This window comes from Rana temporaria, chromosome 3, assembly GCF_905171775.1.
Source record: "Rana temporaria chromosome 3, aRanTem1.1, whole genome shotgun sequence".
In the NCBI taxonomy this organism is placed as follows: Eukaryota; Metazoa; Chordata; class Amphibia; order Anura; family Ranidae; genus Rana; species Rana temporaria.
In genome coordinates this window covers 119,688,877-119,713,841 of record NC_053491.1, presented here as the reverse complement: position 1 = coordinate 119,713,841, position 24,965 = coordinate 119,688,877, and the positions used below count along the sequence as shown (strand labels likewise).

Genomic DNA, 24,965 nt, shown 5'->3' with positions numbered 1-24,965 from the left:
AATCTACGATACTCACATTAGCATTGGCATCTAACATTTATTGTACAACCCACCTCTCAAGAGTGAGCCGTCATTAATTAGCTGAAAGTCGTCTGGATCCATATAAAGCAGTGGTCATCAACCCCTATCCTCCGGGCCCACTAACAGGCCAGGTTTGCAAGATAACTGTAATACATCCCAGGTGATATCATTTGCTGCTCAGTGATTGCCACATTGCAGTCTACATCTCCCCAAGGTAATATTTAAAATCTGGCCTGTTAGTGGGCCCAGAGGACAGGGTTGATGACCACTGATATAAAGTAATCACCTTTCAAGCTGAACATACTGTAGATCAGGGGTCCCCAAATCCCAGGCTGCGGGCCAGTGCGGGTCCGCGGCCTGTAGATGACCAGGCTGTACAGCAGGAAATGACCGTGACCACGGTCCACACAGGGCTATCACAGATCACAGTCGCTCACCTCCTGTTGTGTGTCCATTTGTCCTCTCCCGGGCCCTCCTCCCGCTTGGCCGACAATGTCATTCTATCAGCAGGGCAGGGGGCACTGCAGATCGGAATGGAGAGCTCCTCCCACTCCCTGCCGATAGGATGACATTGTTGGGTGGGCGGGAGAGGACACACCAATTGGTCACAGCATCTGCCCTGCCAAAGGTACGAGTCCTGTGCAGGGGAGTCAGACATTAGAATGGGGAAGAGTCATGTTAGAGAGGAACGGGGGGCCGACTGAATGGGTACTGTGACGGAGGATGCTGTGATAGCTAGGGGAACTGTAATATAAAGGGGACTGCACTGTAATAATTACAGTGTCCTTTTACAGTGAGGTCCCCTATACATCACGGACCCCATTTACATTACAGTGTCCCCCCTTACAGAGCAGTCCCTTTTACATTACAGCACACCCTTTACATTATAGTGCCCCTTTACAGAGCAGTCCCCGCTACATTAATGTAAAAGGGCACTGTGATGTTAAGGGGGCTGCACTGTAAAGTGGCACTGTGCTGTAAAGGGGTGCTATGATGTGAAGGGGAACTGAGGACTCTGCTATAACGGGGCACGGTGCTGTAAAGGGGGCACGGTGCTGTAAAGGGGGCACGGTGCTGTAAAGGGAACTGAGGACACTGATATAAAGGGAGACTGTGCTGTGAAGGGGGGCCAAGGACAGACTCCATGAATAGCCCCTCCCCCAAACGTTGCATTACTCCCCCCATATCCCCCCCCACCCCCAGTCTCTTGGAAAATTGGCTTCTAAGAAACTGATCCTTGGTGCCAAAAAGGTTGGGGACCGCTGCTGTAGATGATTAGGTTACAGTCTATATACACTTACAAAGAAGTTGCATCTTTCCCCACATACAATATACTACAGAATTTTTATGCCAAAAAGCTATCTGTTCAACGCTGTCATTCATGCTTACCTGCTCTGACAGCCTCATTTTCCAGCACGACTCTGTTGAAGATGAAACGGATATATTTGGATGGGTTAGGTGTCCGAGGACCTTCTTTGCCCAAGAAATGTAATATTTTGGTGGCAAGCACAGTGTGTTCACAGTCCTCAATGAACTCACATAAATGAGCTAGTCCAGATTCTTTACTGTCTGGGTTTTCCTCTACAATGCTGATTATGCAGTCCACAATGGCTCGTTTATACTCAAAGCCTCCCTGTAGAAAGTGGACAAATCAAACGTTATTATGGCATGTTTATAAACCTAAACCAGACAAAAGAAAATGGTTTTCACATTTACTTAATTGCCCCATTTATGCAGGTATACATTTGTGCTCAAAGGTTTGCACACCCTGGCAGAAATCGTGACATTTTGGCATTGATATTGAAAATATGACTAATCGTGCCAAAAAACTGTCTTTTACTTAGGATGGTGATCATATGAAGCCATTTATTATCACATAGTTGTTTGGCTCCTTTTTAAATCATAACAGATAATCACCCAAATGGCTCTAATCAAAAGTTTACATACCCCGGAATGTTTGACCTTGGTACAGACACACAAGGCGACACACACAGGTTATTATGGAAATTAAAGGTTAATTTCCCACATCTGTGGCTTTTTAAATTGCAATTAGTGTCTGTGTATAAATAGTCAATGAGATTAGTTCTCACGTGGATGTACTTAACAGTTTAGATACTGAGCCATGGGGATCAGAAAAGAACAGTTGAAAGACCTGAATAACAAGGTAATGGAACTTTATAAAAGATGTACAAAGATATTAAAAGCCTTGAATATATCAGTCAGTACTGTTCAATCACTTACAAACAAGTGGAAAATTCATGGATTTCTTGATACCATGCCAAAATCAGGTAGACCAAAAAAGATTTCAGCCACAACTGCCAGGATAATTTTTCAGATAGAAAGAAAAATACACAGGAAACCTCAGGATAAATACAGGCTGCTCTGGAAAAATACAGTGTGGTTGTTTTAAGGAGCACAATACGACTTGAACAAAAATGAATTGCATGGTTGAGTTGCCAGAAAATAAAACCCTGTGCCAATGCCACAAAACAGCCTGGTTACAGTATGCCAGACAACACCTGATACACCTCAAAGCTTCTAGCACACTGTAATCTGGAGTGACAAGACCAAAATATAGCTTTATGGTCACAACCATAAGCGCTATGCTTGGAGAGGAAGAATACATCCCAACTGTGAAGCATGGTGGTGGCTCACAGATGTTTTAAGGGTGTGTGAGCTCTAAAAGCACAGAGATATCTTTGGAAAATTAATCAGAAAATGCTGGCAGACAATTTTGCATGCTTCTGCACAAAAGCTGTACTTGGAATGCTCTTGGACTTTCCGGCACGACAAATACCCTAAGCACAAGACCAAGATGACCCTCCAGTGTCATTGAGCCACTCTGGGGAGGATCATGCAAGACGACTAAAGATTTTGCATGACCTGGAGGCATTTTGCCAAGACGAATGGGCAACTATAGCCCACCTGCAAGAATTCGAAGCCTCATAGACAACTATTACAAAACTACAAAAGACGACACGCTGTCATTGATGCTAAAGGGGGACAATGCATAATATTAAGAACTAAGGGGATGCAGACTTTTGAACTGGGGTCATTTCATTTGATGACTTGTTGCCATATTTTTTTTTTTAGGATTGTGTCATTCTGTTATGACCTACAGTTGAATATGAATCCCATAAGAAATGGGTTTTGCCTGTTCATACGGTATATTACCAATTCTTAAAGGGTATGCAAACTTTTATGTATAACTGTATATAGCTGCAAAATTCAACACTGCAGGACCTAAAAGCATTAAAGGCAACATAATATACAGTATTAATACATATTTAAAAAACTGTAGCAAGAACACCCCCCCCCCCCCCTCAAAAAAAACACCTTTAATGCAATAACATAACAAAAATTAAGATTTGATTCTCAGCGAGACCCTTGATGACAACTTACATCATCTCTAAGCATGTTGGAGAGAAAAGTCATCATTACAGTGTGTTTGCGAGGATACTTCTGACATAAGGCACTGATTGCTTGTACAACCACAACCTGAAAAACAACACAAAATATATAAAATGTAAACAAATACATGAAAGATCAGCATTGCTCTCAGTATAACCAGCTTTTATCAAAATTATATTATCACTTGTGCATCTCCCAAATATAAATTTTTTAAATCTGCTCTCTGGCTTTTCTCTTACTTTGAATTCATCAGAGATCTCAGAGACAAAAGTAGAAATCTGTTTCATTAGTCTGTCAACGCTGCTCTCACTACCAGTTTTCAGCAGAGTGGTGATGGCCAGGGTAGCGATACTGCGGTTGGAATCGGTAATGAGGTTTTCCAGGTCCAGGTTACATGCAGTAACTGCAGATGGATGCTTCATCGCCACCTAAATAAAAATGTAAACATGACAAACAGCTCAAAATAAAATAAATATAGGACTCAGATTTTAGTGGGTACCAAAATGCCTCAAATTATGGTAATACCATTTTGCTGAAAAGTACACATAACCCTGAAATGTATTTAATTGGTTTTATCTGGATAAAATAGACATTTAGAATAATAGCAAGGTACAATAAAAATCTGATTGGATTGCATGGTATAGATGAGTGCACGTCTGGGCCTTACTCATGAATTTAGCACAATGGCTTTTTGCAGCTTAGTTTTCTATGGCACATTTACAGATGCTCTAGTTCAGGGGTGTCAAACTGGCGGTCCTCCAGCTGTTCCGAAACTACAAGTCCCATCATGCCTCTGCCTGTGAGAGTCATGCTTGTAACTGTTAGCCTTGCAATGCCTCATGGGACTTGTAGTTTTGCAACAGCTGGAGGGCCGCCAGTTTGACACCCCTGCTCTAGTTAGTCAGAGTTCTGTACAGTATGTCTGGGGTAAGCATTAACATATTGTGTAAAGTGTTAAGACAGCTATACAGGCATGAGAATAGCAAGCCTACCTTGTTAAGAGTACGGACTGCAGCAAATCTCAAAGCAGGCTTGGGAGAGCTACAGAAAAGTTGCAGAACTAAAAGTAAAAAGAAAAAAAAACATCACATAGAAAATATACCCAAAAACATGGTGATTGATCAAGGTACACAATCAAAATAACTGTATTTTGCCTTATACACATTAAGGTTGTAAACCCTCACATAAACCCAATGAAGTGACTGGCCTCAGGTAATACACAGATGAAATGAATTCTCCTACATAAGTTGTACCTCTTTATCCAAGTCCTGTTCATATGTTTCTAAGTCCTGAGAAACGCAGCAAATCCTGTGCATTTCCCGAACTAAATTAACATCCTACCGTGTTGATGCGATCTGCTGCGGGTGTCAATTTAAAATCAACGACACCCCACAACAGCCTGCACCTTTTCACCTCTTGGTGTCAGGAACACCTGACAGAAGGGATTCATGCCGATAGCAGAGGAATGAGGCAGCAGACAGAAATGACACTTAGTGCTCTGGATTGAGAGTATACATTATAGATACCGTATTTTTCGCTCCATAAGACACCCCCCCCCCCACAAAAAAAGGGGGAAGTGCCTCTGCGTCTTATGGAACGAATATTGAGCAGGAGTCGCTGCCGCCACTCGCGGCCATCCCCATGACATTTCTGGGAACGCCTTCCTCACGGGCTGCTGCAAGCCAATGGGGCAGAGGGAGGCAGGGCCAACTGCCAGAACGAATGGTAAGGGCAGTAAGATGGAGAAGCGGCGTGTGTTGAAATATGCGGTATGTTTTTTAATGGGAGTATTTATAAGAGATATATTTATATGGAGATCATGCTAGGTGCTTAGATGGAATGAGACACGGCTAACTACACTTTTTCTCACCTTGAATGCAACTACAGTAACCCATATAATGCACAGTAACACACCATTTTCCAGTGTTGGGGAATGAGCAGGTACAATGAAAATAAAATACTTATGGTTACCTGTGTTGGCAAAGGCTGGCATCTCATTGTTTAGAAAAAAAAAAAAAAAAAACTGTCTATGACCAGCTTAAGTGTTGGGATGGGAAAGTGGTATATTTCCAAGTGTGTATATAGCCAAAATGTTATTATTTTTTTTTAATGATGGAATGAGGAAGAAAAAACACCTGCCAGGTTATTTATTTTTTTACAGTCTGTGTACCTTTTAAGGAAATTTCCCAGAGTCATATGAAGAAGTTAGAAGAAAGCTCTCAGGGCGCTCGGGCCTCTTACATCTGTATGGGCTGTACCCCCCTGATGACAGCCCTGTACTCACATAAACACTGGTGTATCTTTATTTATTATAGGAATACCACTGGCTAACGTACTGTCCGCTGGCTAATGTACATTTTATTTGCCAAGCTTCTGTATGGGTCAGAATATTTTTTTCTTGGTTTCCTCCTCTAAAACCTAGGTTTGTCTTATAGAGAAGATAGTCACCGCTCCAATAGGGTATGTGGATGAATCAGTATACTCTCAGAGAAACCCAGGTGCCGGCAATGCACGAAGCAATTGTAGAAAGAAATGTTTGGACAGCCGCACTCTGGAAAAACCTTCTTGGTTGCCTTTTATTGATAAAAGTTTTCAAACACCAAACATTACAGCAAAAACAGGGGCATACAGCTGACGTTTTGCACTACAATCAGTGCCTACTCATAGCTCCTAGTCTCTTGCATGTACCAATGGGGGAAAATATAAACATTTTCTTTTATGCGAGTGGTTACTTATTATCTGAGAAGGTCTGCCTAGTGGTGAAATAGTGATAATTGTTATACTCATTTTATGAATAAATCAAAGTGATAATAGTGTTTTTAATATTAAGGTTGCCTTAATATTATTAAAATTTCTAGTAACTATACATGGAGTTTACAGTTTAACCCTTTTGTTTTAATAGTGTTAATAACTGTAGCTGACAACTGACAAAATCTAATATTATAGCTTACACAGGAAAATGAAAAGGCTTGAGAAAGGGTTTTATAACCAGAAACCCATTATCCAACAACCAAATCCAAACCCAGAAGCAATATCGAGCCCTGACTTGCTGCTCCTTGACCCACGGCAAAGTCGCCAGTATACAAATTCCCTATAGCGGGGGAATGGAGCCTGGACTTGTACAGCTCCTGGCAGATTTTTTTTCATTACAGTCCTGCAATAGTGGAACGAGACTGGACTGGATGAACAGTCTGATCACTGGCTACACAGGCTGCAGATATGGCATCAGAGGGCTATGACATTATGCTTCTATTACATGTGAGTAGATCTATGTACTAAGGATTTGGGGTCTTCATGTCTCCTGAAACAGAGCAGGATGCAGTTTTCCATGGTAACCAGTTATTCCCCTGAGCCTATCCTCCACATGGACCCTGATTAGTGATGATTTTTATGGTTACTGTGATGGACACAAAATTCACAATAGTTTGCGAGTGCAATTCCTCTTTGAATTATTTCTAAAGACTTTGACTGTCTACATTACAATGTATTTGCCCTTTTTTGTATGCATATGGCATAATACACAATAAAACTATAAGTAAAATGAAAAAAACAAACATGGTACTAATATCTTTTTATATCTTTGTTTTCTTCTCAGATTACATACAGATTGATTTTCTCATGTACATGGTTGTTACTGCTTTTTAAGTCATAGCTCCTTAAGCAGCAATTGGCTGGGTTTGACCTGCAATGCAAACACATTTGAATAAGACCTGTTGCATCCAAAGAAGCGCAAAGCAGGCTGAGTGCAGCCTCAGAACTGTCATCTAAACTGTACTAATAAAGTTTCAAGCAAAACAACGTCTGTTTACACAAGCACTAGGACTGTGAAGCAAGCTGATGGCCTCTTACCTGAAACTGCTGGGGCTAGTTCTCTCGCAGTGCAGTTGGGCAAGTGAATGATGGCTGAGGCTGCCTCATAGATCACCATTTCATGTTTGTTCCGAAGGCAACTTTCAATGAAGTCAAACAAAGGACTGTTGTGCCTAGATATACAAAAAGAATACATTAATGATGAACTACAAAAGAAAAGGCTTATAAAATATAAAAGAGGGGCAAGTTGGTGTGGGAATAACAAAACAAAACAGTAGAACAAACTGCCCAAATCGTTTAAGTGGTTATTAAAGGAGAAGTCCAGACAAAGCTTTATGGATCTATTATGGATTACAATTTGTTTTGCACCCCTGTGAAGTCTGCACTGCTGACGTCACGGAGATCAGTCCAGGCATCGCGCCGTTCCCAACAATAAAGTCTGCATCCGCCAGGGGCCTGGACTGACCCCCAGCTCAGCCTCTCACTGAGCTACTGAGAGCCCGAGACCGCCGCTCAGCCTGCTCCACAGCTCAGCGCTCCATCGAGCGAGATGAGCAGAGAGATGTGACTGACAGTCTACATATAAGTTATGGTGCCTACAGACTATGGTATGCAGTATATACTGGATTTTGTTTTTATACTACTAATGGCAGCAATCAGTGACTGCAATAGTGCAGCAGGAAATATGACACTGACGCTGGGAATAACTGCCACCGACATTATTACAGTAATCAGTGATAATACTGTACAATGTACCAATGACACTGGCTGGGACAGGGGGTTAACAACTAGGGCGATCAAGGGGTTAAATGTGTGCTTAACAATATGTAATGTGTGCAAAGTGTCCTTCTTTTTACTACTAAATCTCTCAGGTTTCTCATTCCTGCTTTACAGGGATGAGAAGCTGACAGATCACTCCCTCTGTACAGAGCTCTGGGAAGATGAGCCAGCTGCCAGTCCAGGCATCTGAGTAGATCCGGACATTAAAGTTGGGATCTCTCCAGAGCCTGTACCAGTTGAGTGACGTCAGCTCTTTGACGGTTGCCACTCACAGGCTTGGGCCAGGTCCTAAACCTACTCAAGTATTAACAGCTGTGTAGTCTGCAGTAAGAGCGAGGGCCTGGATGTGTTGTTTGCCAGAGGTGTCTGGATCAGAAGACTTTAGTAGGTAAAAGTATTTGCATATATCCAATACAACTGCAAAGTTAACTGTTTAACTGGGGTTCCAATTTATAATATAAAGACAAATTGCCTTACCCCTCATCAGACTCCTCGAGTAACCGGCTAGCGATTCGAATCAACATGCAGTATGCAAATGGAGATTTCAGTCCAGATTTAGTAAACTTATTTATCATTTTGGCCACGGCCAGACGATCATTCTTCCTCAAATAGTAGAGAAGTCCCAATGCATGATACTGTTGAAAGGGTAACCGAATTGTTGGTCACAATGAAAAAATAAATAAACTATAATTTATATATATTTATATATATATATATATATATATATATATATATATATATATATATATATATATATATATATATATATATATATATATATATATTACATACTGGGTTGCGGTCAGTTTTTCAATGGATCAATTGCCAAGTCATAAAAAGGGACATCAATTACACTTTCTCATGACATTATCAAAAAATAAAAATATGTAGCTTTATATATTTATATTTAAATGCTCCACCATGCGGCACCGTGCCCTGTACTTGTCAGGCATTTGTGGTTTACCAGACACATTGGGGAAATTAACAAAGCTTTATATATATATATAATATAATGCAGGGGCAACAGCTGTACACTCCCTCACCCTCCTCTCATACCTGTGCCTCCTGGAGGCCTTTCAAGTCTGAAAGAGAGAGTTGAAGGGCGTTACATGCACCTGACTAATATATCTGAGTGGCAGCAGGGTTCTATCCTATCCTATGTGTAGTAAGCATAATCTGTGAACTTCTGGAGAACAAGTGAATTGATCCATTATCCAAGAACTGCACAAGGCAGCCCATGCATGAATGACGAGATGTAGGGGAGCACAATTCTTTCAGTACACGCTAATCACTGAAAGTTATAGTTGTATAATGTATACTGCATTCTGGTAACTCCCATAACTCAGCCACCAGATCTGGAGGCTTCATGTTTACAGAGAGCTTTAGTAATATGTATAATTAAATAAATGTAATGACTGTATACACTGGAAATATGGTATATGCTAAATGCATAAAATGTACCTGGACCATGATGTTGTCACTAGAAGCCGCTTCCTGTGCCTCGTTGATCCATCGTTTCACCACATCATAGCTTATTTTCATCATATGCTAAAAAAATAAAGTGCAGGTGGTTTATAAAAAAAAAATCCTTTACATCACACTATAAACAATACTGCGACACTCATCTAGAATTATCTTTATAAAATATCCAACTGTCTACTAAGGTTTATTTCAAATAGCGTTTTGTGAGCAACTAAAATATTTAATAAATGCCCTAGATGTAAGGCTACAGGTGACCTCGCCCATATGTTCTGGAGATGCCCCAAGCTCTTCAGGTTTGGACAGAAGTCATCAACAAACTCAATAGTATCTTTAAGACCTATCTAGAGCCAGACGCCAGAACTTGTCTCCTTGGGGACATGGAAGATCATAGAGTTCCACCGGGAACATTAGAAGGCGTATTGCAAGGCCTATTTCAGGCACGCAAATTAATTGCACAGCGATGGCAGGCGCAAGGCCCCCCATCTGTTAGGAATTGGATTGAAACTATCAACGCGCTGATTGAGAGTGAGAGAGTGGCCTTTATTAAACAAGGGAACCCTAAAAGGTTTGAGAAAGTGTGGGAACCCTGGTTGAGAGACACAGGATTTCCTCCATAGAGGTAGAGGTCCGATACGAACAGTAACTTCTTCCAAATATAGAAGACAGTAACTCCTTAACAGTCTAATGAACACCAAAATAGGATGGACCAAAATGTGACCTCTCCCTAAAAGTGACTCTGTGCTGGATGCGTGGAAGATGCTACTCCCTTCCGCTCCCTCTGTTGACCCCTCCTTTTTTATTTAATTATATGCCCCTAATAATAACTCGGATCAACATATACGGCATAGCAAAACTAAGAAACAATAGCCGTACCAGGGGGGGGGGGGGGGAGTTGAGACAGGGAAGGAGTGGGGAGAGATAGTAGGGGGGGGGGGGGGGGGGAGGAGGCGGGAAGAAATAGGATAATCTATCATATGTACATTATGGTTATTGCCGCCGATTGTTTATTCTGCTATATGTATCATGTACATTGTGTATGTTTGAGAGTAAATATGAAAATACTGAATATCGGAAAACAAAGAAAAATTAAGACAAAAAAAAAATGTAATCAATAGTGTAAAGCAGGCAGCAAGGAACATACTCCCAATATAACTGTGCAAAAAATAAACTTAAAAATTGCTGCGCAAAAAAAAAAAACATAAAAAATCGTGACATACAATAAATTGCATAAACCTTAACCATACACATTTCTCATAACGCGTGAAATCAAATTAAACATGTGCCAATAATTATTTTTCTTCCTCAAATAGTCCAAATAAACTGATCTGCTTCATTGCAATCAAGTAAGATGAGGCTTCCTTTATCTTCACAAATCCACCACACTGTAACAGCTCCGTGCTGCTCCGAAAACAAACTCAGCGTCTCAGCAACCCATCTGCCCCTCCCCTACGCGTTACGTCACAGGGTCACACAAGTTCCTCTGGGGGACTCCTATTGGTGGACAAGTAGTTTTTGCTTTTATCTTACTCCCGCTCCGCCAATTTGACTTGTACAAGTCAAATTGGCGGAGCAGGAGTAAGATAAAAGTAATAGCGTCTTGTCCACCAATAGGAATCCCCCTGAGGAAGTCACGTGACGTAGCGCGTAGGAGAGGGCCATATGGGTTGACGAGCACAGAGCTGTTGCAGTGTGGATTCACAATTTTTACATGCTGTACATAGTTGGTGCACTGGAGCACCTGTTAATGTGAGTTTGATGCAATCTTTTTAATAAACATAATTGTTTTTAAAAGATATAAGACTATTTGAAGCTCCTCTTTCTTACATATATATTGAGCAATGGTGGAGAAAAACTGACAGGACGGAAAGAAGGAAGACACAATGTATTAGTCCAAGGCGACTAAAAGGCGGTTCTTGATCAAAGTTAAATGTGAGCGCATGCCTAATGGTAGAGCACTTGGGTGAATTTATATAAGCATTTTTGAGGATTTGTGAAGATAAAGGAAGCCTCGTCTTATTTGATTGCACTGAAACACAGGATCAGTTTATTTGGAATATTTGAAGAAGAAAAACAATTTAATTATTGGCACATTTAATTTGATTTCACACGTTAAAAGATATGAGATATGTGTGGTTAAAGGTTTATGCAATTTATTGTATGTCACGATTTTTGATGGTTTATTAGCGCAGCAATTTAAAAATTTGTCTACCACAGTTTATTTTAGGGGTGCACGACTCTGATTCCTGTAGGACAATGAAAAAAAGGGCAGGCTGCAAGGTTTTAGAAGGGAAATGTGGCCAACATATTGGCCCAACACCTCTGCTACCCAATTTTTCTATTGTGGCTTCAATTCTAAATGGTAAATTGAGCGTAGGGTAATGCTTCAAATGATGTTAAAGGTTGCTTTTTTTTTTTTTTAAATAACATGTTATACTTACCTGCCCTGTGCAGTGGTTTTGCACAGAGCAGCCCTGATCCTCCTCTTCTTGGGTCCCCTGCCGGCGCTACGGGCCCCTCCTACCTGCCGAGTGCCCACAAAGCAAGGAGCTTGCAATGGGGGCACCCAAGTAGGCTCGCTCCCCAGCCGCTGCTCTGCATGTCCATTCACACAGAGAGATGATGCTCAGCCCAGCCCCCTCTCTCTCCTGATTGGTTCACTGGCTGTGATTGACAGCAGCGGGAGCCAATGAGGAGGCAGACGGTTTTACCTTCAGGCATAGAATTCTGCAAAGGATAGGAGCCACCCTGAAACAGGAAAGCAAGACCACCCTTTTAGGAACCAGCAGAACCATGAAGAAAGGACATCTTTACTTCATTAAGACTTCACCTCAGTTGACCACTTCTTAAGGTGCATTTTTCTGCACTTAAACAGATATAACAAAACGGAATGTATTTATTTTTTACCATGAACCAATCACCACTTATAAACTGTCTTTCTACAAAGAATATCCCGCTACCTATTCACAACAGCTCATATCCATCTGCCAGTCACTGCTGCACCAACTACAAATGGTTTGTGCCCCGTCTGCGTTGTAGCTCCACTATGCATATTGTTTGTAACACTTATAGCTGGATTTGCTGTAAACTAGCCTTGCATATTATCAGTGTGCTCTTCTGTGCCCGTCACAGATCATTGCTTCCTTGGAACCACTCTGTTTCTGAGGATTACTGATCTGTGAAAAAGGCATATAACCTCTCTATCTGTAAAAGGAGTCCTTAACTGCAGATCTGACAATGATATTCTGAAGAAGTGCCAAAGGTAATGGAAGTGAACCCTGAAAATCAGATCTGACAAGCAACACAAAACCTCTTTAGGGGCTGAACATCGGCGTGTTAGCTGGTATGTTGTGCAACTAACATACTGCAGGTTTGACTATTACAAAGCAATTTCCTTATAAACCTGGCATAACATTAGTTGCAACATTGTACATTTCATTATGAACTATTGTCCATTACCCAGACATTTCTGGACAACAGTAAAAAGTAAACACAAAGTGTCTATACATTAAAGGGGTTTTCCACCCATTTTTTAAGTTTTTTAAAAGTCAGCAGCTACAAAAAGTGTAGCTGCTGGCTTTTAATAAATAGACACTTACCTGCTCCAGCGACGCGCCGGGGCTCTGCTCCTCTCCCCCCCTCCCCGGCCGGCTTCTTCATTGTCACTGTGGGCACCCGGCCGTGACAGCTTTCGGCTTCACGGCCGGGCACCCAATGCGCATGCGCGAGCGGCACTGCGCTGTTTGATTGGACAGGCGATCACCTAGGACCTGTCACGTGTCCTAGGCGATCGCCTACAGGGAGGGGCTGCCAAAAGGCGATTAAGCTTAATCGCCTTTTCAGCCCCTCGGCGGAAGGAGGAAGTGGGACAGGAAGTCCCCTTCTCCTGAAGCCCCCACTCCCACCCAAACAAAATTACATGCCAAATGTGGCATGTAAGGGAGTGAGGAGTGGGATAAGTGGAAGTTCAATTTTTGGGTGGAACTCCGCTTTAAGTCCCCTACATACCAAAGTTCAAGTTGCAAACTTTCAAAAATGCGAACATGTGCTTGTACGTGCAATCATGTAAAGCTGGGTACACACACACACCAATTTGAAGCTGAATGATAAAAAACTATGACAGATGGCCGTACCAACACAAGCAATGTTGGTGCAGCGATCTTCCCCGCTGTGCCTTTGTGTTATGACAGGCTGACTCCACCTCCAGAACACACTGAATAGCGCTCGCTGCCATTGTCTGCAAGCGCTGATCTTTGTTGGACTTACAAACGAGGTCCCGGAACAGAAGTCATTTGTAAGTAGGGGACTTACTGTAAATAAAGTTACTGGGGTAAACCCACCTAAGCTACGCTGTGTGTGTGAACGGACAATGTAAAGCTTGCTGCTGTCGAGTGAGCCAACGAGTAGAGAGAGACCCAGGAGAGCCGCTAGCTTCATGCACATGGATCAAGATGGAGCTCGGGTAATTATAAGGGGCAGCTGCACCATAGAATGCAAAAAGGCAAAAAACCTTCTGCCTTTAGAACCACTTTAATCCATTACACTGCAGGATGGTTTAACAAGAGGTATTTGGAATCCAGACAGAAGGGTAATGTTGATGCACAGAGCGATTATTACATTTTATTTTACCTTTATCCCTAACACAGACCTGTGTAGGAAGACAGAGACCTAACCTCCTCCAATCCCCATATAAGCAACTGCAGTGTCTGATTACAAAAACTTGGTTAGACAAATACCAAAATTCAGTATACCTGAGGAACTAAGCAGGATGACCCTTCCTTACGATTGGGTCAGAGTTCACGTTCAGTTTAAAAGGCAAACTTCATTAGAACATTTTTCAAGCAGTATTAAACCCAAAGGCAAACATTTATTATATTGCATTGTACAAATCCTTAGATGTGATGGCTGCATTTGTTTCCTTTTTTTGGTCTTTCTTTTATTTTCATTTGGTGATCTGAAAAGCACATCTGTTTTTTTTCAAAAGCTCAAGCTCTCCAGCAGAATGTATCAGTTTGCATGGATGGGGCAAACCTCTTAACACTTGCAGGGATGATTAAAATGGTCAGATTTAAATTTATTCATGCAAAAACTTTTACCCCCCCCCCCAAAAAAAACAACCAAAAAACTATTTGCTGTAACTGATTATTAAAGCGGAGTTCCCCCCAAAAGCGGAACTTCCGCTTATACGCTTCCTCCCCACCTTAGGTGTCATATTTGGTGCTATTCAGGGGGGTTCACTTTCCACTTCCGGAAGATCGGAGCGCAGCCTATCTCCAGGAAGTTTGTCCGTTCTCCTTCTTCCCCCGCCACCAGGAAAATTAGAAAGCACGGCATGCTTTGTGCATGTGCAGCAGGGAAACAGCAGTGAAACTGAAAGGCTTCACTGCCTGGTTCCCTTACCAGGAATGGCGGCGGCAGCACCTGGTAGTCGATCCGAAGATCGGCTGGGGGGCTCCATAGGTAGGCAAGTGCCCTAATATTAAAAGTCAGTAGCTGCAGTATTTGTAGCTGCTGAGTGTAATTTTTTTTTCACCCAGGCTGGACCTCCTCTAAGTGTTTGCTGGGGTTTGGCTTCAAGTGGAGGTTCACCCGGAAATGACAATTTTTAACCTTAGATTCATGCTTATTTTGTCTAGGGGAATCAGCTAGTTTTTTTAAAATCGGAGCTGTACTTACCGTTTTAGAGAGCGATCTTCTCCGCCGATTCCGGGTATGGGCTGCGGGACTGGGCGTTCCTATTTGATTGACAGTCTTCCGACAGTCGCATCCATCGCGTCACGATTTTCCGAAAGTAGCCGAACGTTGGTGCACAGGCGCCATATAGAGCCGCACCGACGTCCGGCTTCTTTCGGCTACTCGTGACGTGATGGATGCGATCGTCGGAAGCCTGTCAATCAAGAAGGAACGCCCAGTCCCGAAGACCAAGCCGCGGAGAAGATCGCTCTCTACAACGGTAAGTACTGCTTCGATTTTAAAAAAAACTAGCCGATTCCCCTAGACAAAATGAGCATCAATCTAAGGTTAAACATTTTTTTTGTTTGGGTGAACTCCCGCTTTCAGTTTGTTAGTGCATCTAAATATGCCAATACATTAAACACTACCATCTCCTAAAACAGACAATGCTGCTGTCCCTTCTGTTCTCATTTGTCCAGACTTGCGTCTCAATAATGCAGTTTATTTATAGCCATCGATGGTAAAAGTTTTTTCCCCCAGGACAGGAAGTGAGAGGAATATTTCTGAAGACTCTTTCACACACAGCGCCTCCTTTCCATTCACCAGGGGATCCATGATTGTATCTCCTGCTGAATTAGAGCTGAAAGGGACAAATGTCAGTGTTTTGATATCTGTGACCATTCAGTGTGTGTCCTCATTTACTCAGCAGCCACAGGCAAACCTGTGATGGCTCTATGAGTGGTGAGATATAAATGGACTTGTATCCATTTACATCAGGCAACCTCCAATCCATCATGTTTGGGTCCACAAAAAAAGAAAAGGACACAGTCCTTTTCCATTCCTTTTACCAGACCTGGATGGACTCCAAGGTAGGTGGGTGTAAACGGATCCAAGTCTGTTTACACTGGCCTGTACATCGAGGTGCTTGATCGGGTTTGCCTGAAAAACAGACAGGCAGACACGATTGGAATGCCCACATGAAAGGACCCAAACAGCAAAACTGGTAAAAAAAATATATATTTTGATGATAAATAGGGGAATGCTAGAACCACTGTCAGCTTTTTATTATCGTCTTTCTCTTATTGCAGAATTTACCTCACTTCTCGTTTGGTAAAATACTGTCCCCAGAACAGAAAGTGATGGGAAATCTCTTTAACACCTTTCATTGTTCGGACTTCATTCACTTGACTTGTTCATATAACGTCCTTCAGAACAAGCAGCTCGAAAACGCAGCGCAGCGATTAGTCGTGTTGCATGTCGCTCGGACACACTGAATCTCCAATCAGGATAAAGAGCCTATGACGTAGGCTCCTTACCATGTGATCAGTTGTGTCCAATCACAGCGTAAATAGGAATTGCTGGTTATCGGCATTCCTCTACTCGGACTGACAGCGTGTGAGTAGAGGAGAGCCAATAAGTGCAGCCCCATCAGTGAAGTCTGTCAGTGCCCACCAGTAATGCCCATTGTGCACATCAGTGAAGGAGAAAAATGTATAATACATTTTATAACAGAAACTAACTTTAGCAAAAAAAATAAAATAAAAACAAACAGTGGTGATTAAGGGCCAGATTCAGAAAGAATTGCGGCAGCGTAATGTATCGTAGATACGTTACACCGCCGCAAGTTTTCATCGCAAGTGCCTGATTTACAGAGCACTTGCAATGAAAACCTACGCCGGCGGCCTCCGGCGTAAGCCTGCGTAATTTAAATGGGCGTGTGCCATTTAAATTAGGCGCGCTCCCGCGCTGGACCTACTGCTCATGCTCCGTTTCGAAATAACCGCCGTGCTTTGCGCGCAGTGACGTCATTGCTTCGAACGCACGAAGTGTAATTCCGTATTCCCGGACGGCTTACGCAAGCGACGTTAATTTTTAAATTTCGACGCGGGAACGACGGCCATACTTTATACAGCAATACGTTTGCTGTGTAAAGTTAAGGCACCAAAGACGACTAACTTTGCGACGGGAAACTAGACTAGCGGCGACGTAGCGAACGCGAAAATCCGTCGTGGATCGCCGTAACTCCCAATTTGCATACCCGACGCTGGTTTACGACGCAAACTCCCCCCAGCGGCGGCCGCGGTACTGCATCCTAAGATCCGACAGTGTAAAACAATTACACCTGTCGGATCTTAGGGATATCTATGCGTAACTGATTCTATGAATCAGTCGCATAGATACTCTGAGAGACACGACGGAGCATCTGAGATACTCCGTCGTATCTCCGCTGTGAATCTGGCCCTAAATACATTTGCATGACCGTGCAATTGTCATTCAAAGTGCAACAGCACTGAAAGCTGAAAACTGTCCAGGAAGGGGGTGAATTGAAGTGGTTAAAGGCGGCCCAGATTGCGGCAAAATCTGACAGGGGTTGTAACCTTTCCCATTCCTATCCAAAATGAAAACAAAAGGTTTTGAGTATAGACACTTTCATTCATGGATATTTACGAATACATACCAAGGACGATACCAATGCAGAACTGGAGACACTAGGAACTTTATCCACAATAGCCTGCTTCATGTACCTCTCAATAGCCTGCAGCATAGTGGCCTGTCACAAAAAACAATACAAGTCTTACTTTGTGTTCATTATAATTGGGGGAAAATTAAATGTATGACATACTAGCATCATTTTCCTTTATTACCCATCGCCATCATTATATTAAGTGCAACTTTCCATTCACTGCATACCTTTTATAAAAGCCAGTAACTGATAAACATTTCTAGTCACTAGTAAAAAATAAGAAGCCCAGGACACCACCTTTGACTTGGATGGTTACTTACGTCAGTAATTCGGCAAAGTGCACGGATAGCTGGCCCACGGTAAACATCTTCTTTGCCGGTCATGTCCTTGGTCAGACTGCCAGAATGAAATTATCCAAAAGGTTAATTCAATGACTATCAGTAGACATCTGATTGGAAAGCAACATTAGGGCATTTCTTTGTTCTGAGACATACGATACACCCAACAAAGGCTTCTATTTATTAACATGGCTGGAAACTGAAATATTAGATTAATGATCTACTGAAATGTCAAAGACCAAACTACTTATCTAACTATATCAAGCCAGCAATTGTGGAAGAAGAGGATATTTTAATTTGAAAAAATAAATAAAAAAAATTCTCCAACCTAGGCATTAAGACAAAGGTGAGACCGCACCCACATATCCTCAACTAATACCTACAGTCAGTTTTATTTAACCTCTAGCTTACAATATTATAATCTGGAGGCTTCAGCTATCCTGAACTTGTGCTAATAAAAATTGTAAGAGCTTGAATTAGAAAAAGAAAAGAGAATTTTTAGCAACCGATTTTCTTGGGGGCATGAGAAATCTTTTTTTTTTTTTTTTTTTTAAGAACGGCAAGCGATTACAGTATAGTATACTGTGAGATACAAAATGTTACAGATACATACAAACAAACTAGAATAGCAACCCCCTGGTCACATTAGGAATATAAAATAATTTTGAAGACCTGCATACACAACACTACAGAAGGAGGGCACCAAAAAAAAAAAAGATATAATAATAATGTTTCCCTCTTCTAGGTATCCCTTTTGCTGGAAGCACTTAGGATTAAACACATCCCCATATGACAGAGACATTTATTTCCCAGCATATCAAAAGTATAGATTTCAGACGTACACACAAGTTGCTAATTGCATCATAATTAGAATTCAAGTAAACAACGCTGCATGAAGCAACGTAAAAACTTTCAGGCCCAGATTCTCAAAGGCGTTACGACGGCGCAACACCATTTGCGCCGTCGTAAGTCCTAATCTGGCCCCGGGTATCTATGCGACTGATTCTTAGAATCAGTTACGCATAGATACCCATTAGATCTGACAGGCGTAAGGCTCTTACGCTGTCAGATCTTAAATGCAATTTTTTTTCCCGCCGCTAGATGTCGCCGACGTCGTTTTTCTCGTCGATTATGTAAATGAGCAAATTAGGACGATTTCCGAACGTACGCGCGCTTGACACAGAAAATGTACGACGTTTCCGTAGCCTTTGCGACGCGTAAAGTTGCCCCTGGGTCTATGAGGCGCAGCCAATGTTAAGTATGGCCGTCGTTCCCGCGTCGAAATGTAAAAAAATCTACGTAGTTTGCGCAAGACGTCCGTGAATGGCGCTGGACGCCATTTACGTTAACGTCTAAGCAAATGACGTCGGTGCAACGTCATTTAGCGCAATGCACGTCAGGTAATTTACCCGACGGAGCATGCGCAGTATGCTCGGCACAGGAACGCGCCTAATTTAAATGGTGCCCGCCCCATTTGAATAGGACGGGCTTGCGCCGAGCGCTTTTATGATACACCGCCGCAAGTTTACAGGTAAGTGTTCTGAGAATCAATCAGGCACTAACGCTGTAAACCTGCGGCGGTGTAACGTAAATCACATACGTTACGCTGCCCAGGAGCAACGTAATTATATGAGAATCTGGGCCAAAGTCTTTAAGAGCAGGTGTCTGGAGTTTACAAAAGTAACCTTTAACCTTCGTGTTGTACTGCCCCTACAGGAGGATTGGACATTGGCCAAAACAAAAAAATCCACCCAGGATAACTACTCCTACTATCAGCATGATTAAGGGGATGCCCTGTGGGGATGCAAAAGGAATGGGTTTTGAGTGTCCGAAATATAGGACCTTGCTATAACAGTATTGCTCGGTTATCTGTGTATATGTAGTAAAAAGGTGTCAGGAAGTGCAGCAAACACTGGTGTGTACATATTTGGCAGAAGGAGGTGTGTTAGCTGGAAGGAATGCTGAAACTACATCCCCATCCCAAAACTAGATCTGGATGGGAAAAGACCACCAAATTTGTATCGTAACAATAAAGTAACTCCCCATTCCTATGTATATGCTTGTGTGACAAGCACGGCAGGTTATGTATAACCAAGGACCAGTCCAAGTACAGGAAGACCTTATCTTATCTTACCGTACCCGTGTCACTGAGTCTGTTAGCGGTCTAGGCTTTGCCTGTCACAGTGCACCCCTAAAGGGGGGTCTTGAAGATCTGGGAACCACAGAGATGGGCCACAACCTAGGGTCTGCATAGCACCCATAACTACACTCTTTGGAACAATATGCCAAGGTGAGTGTAACACAGGATTTAGTGCCCAAAGCAAATCTGGCATTCTGGCCCCTTATACTAGGGACTGGGTACAACCCCCAGGGTACAGTTACTGATCCAGAAGCTGCTATATAACCCAGAGCAATACGCAGTCAGAAGAGCCCGATGAAAAAATAGAATGAATTAAAAGAAGAAGAAAAAAAGATTTCCCAGAGAGGAAGAGGTCCATCATCTAAGGACACTAGCAAAAAAAATCTCATGAAGTGGGTGGAGTTATACGAGCATGCTCCTAGCATTGGTGGCCCATCCATACAGGTTTTTCACCCCCCCCCCCCCCAAAAAAAAATATACCAACAGCCACCACTGGCTCCTAGCGAAAAAAATTCCAGTGTCCAATTAGCTGGAGGTAGCCTGAATATCAACCATGATTTATTAATTTAATCAGTTTCCTGTACAGTATGATAACGACAAATTAACATGCACCTTCTAAAATAACGCACTATAGTGCAATACTATGCATTTTGCAGTGATGCATTGCATGCGTGTTGGTAATAGGTTGTCTTAGTATTTTGGGGTGCTGCTAAAAAAATACCAGTTACTCACCGGTAGCTGTTTTTCTATGAGTCTTACAGGACGGCACCTTGAGAGTAGACTGGCTTCACCTGACAGGAAACACAATCAAAAAGAGGTTTAAAAACCCCGCCCCTCCCCGTGCACCTCAGTTCGTGATAAAGTAACCACCATAAGAGCACGGGAACCAGTATATGAAAATACAAACCATACAAAGTCATCAGGGTGGGAAATAGGCCTGCCGTCCTGTAAGACTCATAGAAAAACAGCTACCGGTGAGTAACTGGTATTTTCTCGAGTCGTCTTCCAGGACGGCACCTTGAGAGATAAGCAAGTAACCCTCAGGCCTACCTTAGGGCGGGACCACTGCCTGCAGGACTCTTCTGCCAAACGTCAAGTCTTGGGGTGACAGGAGTTCCACTCGGTAGTGTTTTAGAAAGGTGTTCTGGCTTGACCACGTTGCTGATCTACAGATTTGTTCCACTGAAACTCCTGCTCTCTCTGCCCAGGAGGTTGCTATAGATCTCGTGGAATGTGCCTTCACTTTAGGTACTGTTTTGCCAGCCTTACTGTATGCTATTGAAATTGCCTGTCTTATCCATCTAGATATGGAGGCTCTAGATGCTTGGCAACCCTTTTTCTGTCCTGAAAAGTTGATTAGCAAGTGTGATGAGCGTCTGAACTCGCTCACCCTTTCTAAATAAATTAACAAACAGCGTCTTACATCCAAACAATGAAAGGTTCGTTCTCTTTCATTCTGTGGGTTTGCGCAAAAAGAAGGAAGTATAACTTCTTGTGACCTATGAAACTTCGTTGCCACCTTAGGTAGGTACAGGGGATCCTGACTTAGGATTACCCTGTCCTCGAATAAACGAAAATAAGGCTCTTTGATTGAGAGCGCTTGCATGTCTCCTATTCTTTTAGCCGTGGTGATGGCCAAAAGAAATGAGAATTTAAATACTAACTGCCTAACCGGAATGCTGTCTATCGGTTCAAACGGAGGTTTGGATAGCTGGTCTAACACCAGGGAGAGGTCCCAAGGGGGAACTCTGGATATCTGTATAGGAGACAACCTATCCCTGGCCGTCAGGAACCTCTTAATAAGAGGATCCAGAGCCAGCCTCTTGTCTAAAAAGTAGGACAAGGCGGCAACCTGTACTCTTAGGGTTCTCGTAGCTAGACCTAGATCTACCCCTTCCTGAAGGAACTCCAAGATAACTGATATTTCGGGTAGTGGAGCTTGTCTTGCCGCGCACCAGCGTGAAAACACTCCCCAGGTCTTGGCATAGATCTTCCTGGTAACTTCCTTACGACTCGCTAAGAGGGTATCTATTACCTTCTCTGAGCAACCCTTCCGCTGCAGGTTCCACCTCTCAAGTACCAGGCCGTCAGACTGAAAAAGCCTGGCTCTGGATGAAAGATCGGCCCTTGCCGCAGAAGGTCCACCCGGACCGGGAGAGGGAGGGGAGGAAGTACTGACCACTGTTCTAATATTGGAAACCAAGATCTTTTGGGCCACCAGGGAGCGATCAGGATCAGCTTCCCTTGTGAACGACTCAGTTTTTGCAATACCCTCGGGATCAGATTCAGGGGAGGGAAGGCATAGGCTAGGTAAAATGTCCAGGCCTGGGCCAACGCGTCCACACCCTCCGATCCCTGATCCCGGGAGAGGGAGAAGAACCTTTCTATCTTCTTGTTCCTCCTGTGAGCAAAGAGGTCTATTTCTGGGATGCCGAATGATGACATACCCAATCGAAGACCTCCTGACTTAGTTCCCACTCTCCCTGGAGAATGGGTTGGCGGCTTAGAAAGTCCGCTTCTAGGTTTAGGACTCCCCTGATGTGAACTGCTGACAGGGAGCGGACCCTCTGTTCTGCCCAGCCTAGAATTTCTAGGGACAACCTTAGGAGCGAACGGGACCTGGTGCCTCCCTGATGGTTCAGAAACGCCACCGTGGTCGCGTTGTCGGAGAGAATTTGTATTTCCTGGTTCAGGATTCTCTCCTCGAACGCTTCCAAGGCTCTTCCGACCGCTGATAATTCTCGGAAGTTGGAAGACGACTCCCTTTGGTGTCGATCCCAGGAACCCTGGGCCTGTAGGCCCGCCATGTGGGCTCCCCATCCCCAGGAGCTGGCATCCGTGGTTATCCTGAGGGGGTTTGACTGGTTCCACTGAAGGCCTCTTCCCAAGTTCCAAAGAATGAGCCACCACTCTAGAGTGTTCTTTACCGACTCTGGAATGGAGACCCTGGAGTCTAGGGATGTTTCCTTCCCGTCCCAGGAGGAGAGGAGGAAGGCCTGTAGTGGCCTGTAGTGGAGCTGGGCCCACGGAACTGCTGGGATGCATGAGGTCATAAGTCCCAACAATCTCATGATCTCCCTGAGTGAAATATCTGCTGTTCCCCTGACAGACCTGACCACTGAGATGAGTCTCTGGACCTTGTCTACTGGTAGGAGAAGCTTTTTCTCTAAGGAATCTATTAAGAATCCCAGATAGATCTTTCTCTGTTCTGGGAGGAGAGAAGATTTTTCTCTGTTTATAATCCATCCTAAGGATTCCAGTGTAGTCAGGACGGTGGTCAGGTCCGTGAGAAGAAGTGCTCGACTGGGATTGAACAGCAGCAGATCGTCGAGGTAGGGAACAAGGGAGATGCCCTTCAGATGTAGAAAGGCGACCACCTCTGCTAGCACCTTCGTGAAAACTCTTGGGCTGGAGGCAAGCCCAAAGGGAAGAGCAGTGAATTGCCAGTGTTGGATCCCCTGAGGGGAAACAATGGCGAATCTCAGGAATCTTTGATGGTCCTGGTAAATGGGGACATGGAGGTAGGCGTCCTTCAGGTCTATGGTTATCATAAATACCCCTTCTAAAAGAAGTCCTTTGAGACTGTAAATGTTCTCCATGCGGAACCTCTTGTAGAGGAGATAAGTATTCAGGGGTTTTAAGTTGATGATTAGACGGAATTTTCCCGAGGGTTTTGGTACTACGAAGATGTGAGAGTACACCCCCTGACCCTGTTGGTCTACCGGAACTGGGACTATGACCCCCTGTTGTGCTAGGTCTGACACATTCCCTAGAAGGCTTGCCGCTTTGAGGGGATTTTGGGGTAAATGAGTGAGGAGGAAAATTGGTGGGGGAAGATGGCGGAATTCCAATCTGTAGCCTTCCTTCACTATCTGCAAAATATGAGGACTCCGTGTTATGCTTTCCCAAGCTGGAAGAAATCGGGAGAGCCTTCCCCCGACTCTCGAGTCACTTGGAGTCTTTCCCAGCGGGTTTAGGATCAGGAAAAAGGATTCCCCCTTTTGGTTTATCCTTCCCTGTGATCCACCTCCTATTAAAGGCCGCTCTTCGGTCTGAAGGTCGGTTTTTATTCTGGGGGCCTCGAAAAAATCTCCTCCTATTTTGTTTAGGTTTGGGAGGGAACCGTTTACCCTTTTCTGAGGCCCTAGTTAGAGCCTGGTCTAAACCTGTCCCAAAGAGGAGGGATCCCTCAAAGGGCAGGGCACAGAGACGGGATTTGGAGGCCAAATCTCCTTCCCATGTTTTGAGCCATAGTGCCCTTCTTGAGGCGTTAATAAGAGCGCCCGTTTTAGCAGAGGCTCGAGCGGACTCAATTGATGCGTCTGCTAGATAAGCGACAGCGCTACCTATGACTCTAAGGGAATCTCGGATATCCTTAAACTTTGAAGTCTGCGGGATATGTTCCAACATCCTGGATAGCCAGGTATCCGTATTCCTGGCAATGCAGGATGAGGCCAGGGCGGGCCCCAGGGCTGCCGCATTAGCCTCCCAGGCCCTGCGAAGGGAGGTCTCTGCCCGTCTGTCTAGTGAATCCTTTAAATTCCCAGCATCCTCAAAGGAAAGGTCAGACTGTCTAGACAGTTGAGCTAGGGAAGCGTCTAGTTTAGGGACTTTGAAAAATTTGTTTTCTAGTTCCTCCTTAAAGGGACAGCGCCTTTTCCAGGTTTTGTACCTTAGTAACTTCTTTTCAGGTTCAGCCCACTCTCTTAGAACTAAGTCTTGAAGAGATTGGTGAACTGGGATAACCTTTGGCTGGGGTTTAGCCAAACCCTGGTACATCTTATCCTGTGCTGACACTAGTTCGGCCGGCTGCTGAATCCCCTCAGAGGTATAGATAGCCGCCAGTAAA

The 24,965-nt window shown here is 43.5% G+C and overlaps 1 protein-coding gene across 2 annotated transcripts in view; it reads right to left on the bottom strand.

Moving 5' to 3' along the window:
* Positions 1-24,965, bottom strand: part of COPG2 (COPI coat complex subunit gamma 2) — a 57,684-nt gene that overhangs the window by 16,930 nt on the left and 15,789 nt on the right. For both annotated transcript variants that reach the window (XM_040343327.1, XM_040343328.1), the window contains exons 6-14: positions 17,959-18,034; positions 17,633-17,725; positions 9,484-9,570; positions 8,500-8,657; positions 7,282-7,415; positions 4,425-4,492; positions 3,672-3,860; positions 3,424-3,519; positions 1,411-1,654 (exon numbers count right to left, since the gene is read on the bottom strand). In XM_040343327.1, coding sequence (XP_040199261.1) covers positions 1,411-1,654; positions 3,424-3,519; positions 3,672-3,860; positions 4,425-4,492; positions 7,282-7,415; positions 8,500-8,657; positions 9,484-9,570; positions 17,633-17,725; positions 17,959-18,034 — 1,145 coding nt within the window. The remainder of the gene's footprint in view (positions 1-1,410; positions 1,655-3,423; positions 3,520-3,671; positions 3,861-4,424; positions 4,493-7,281; positions 7,416-8,499; positions 8,658-9,483; positions 9,571-17,632; positions 17,726-17,958; positions 18,035-24,965) is intronic.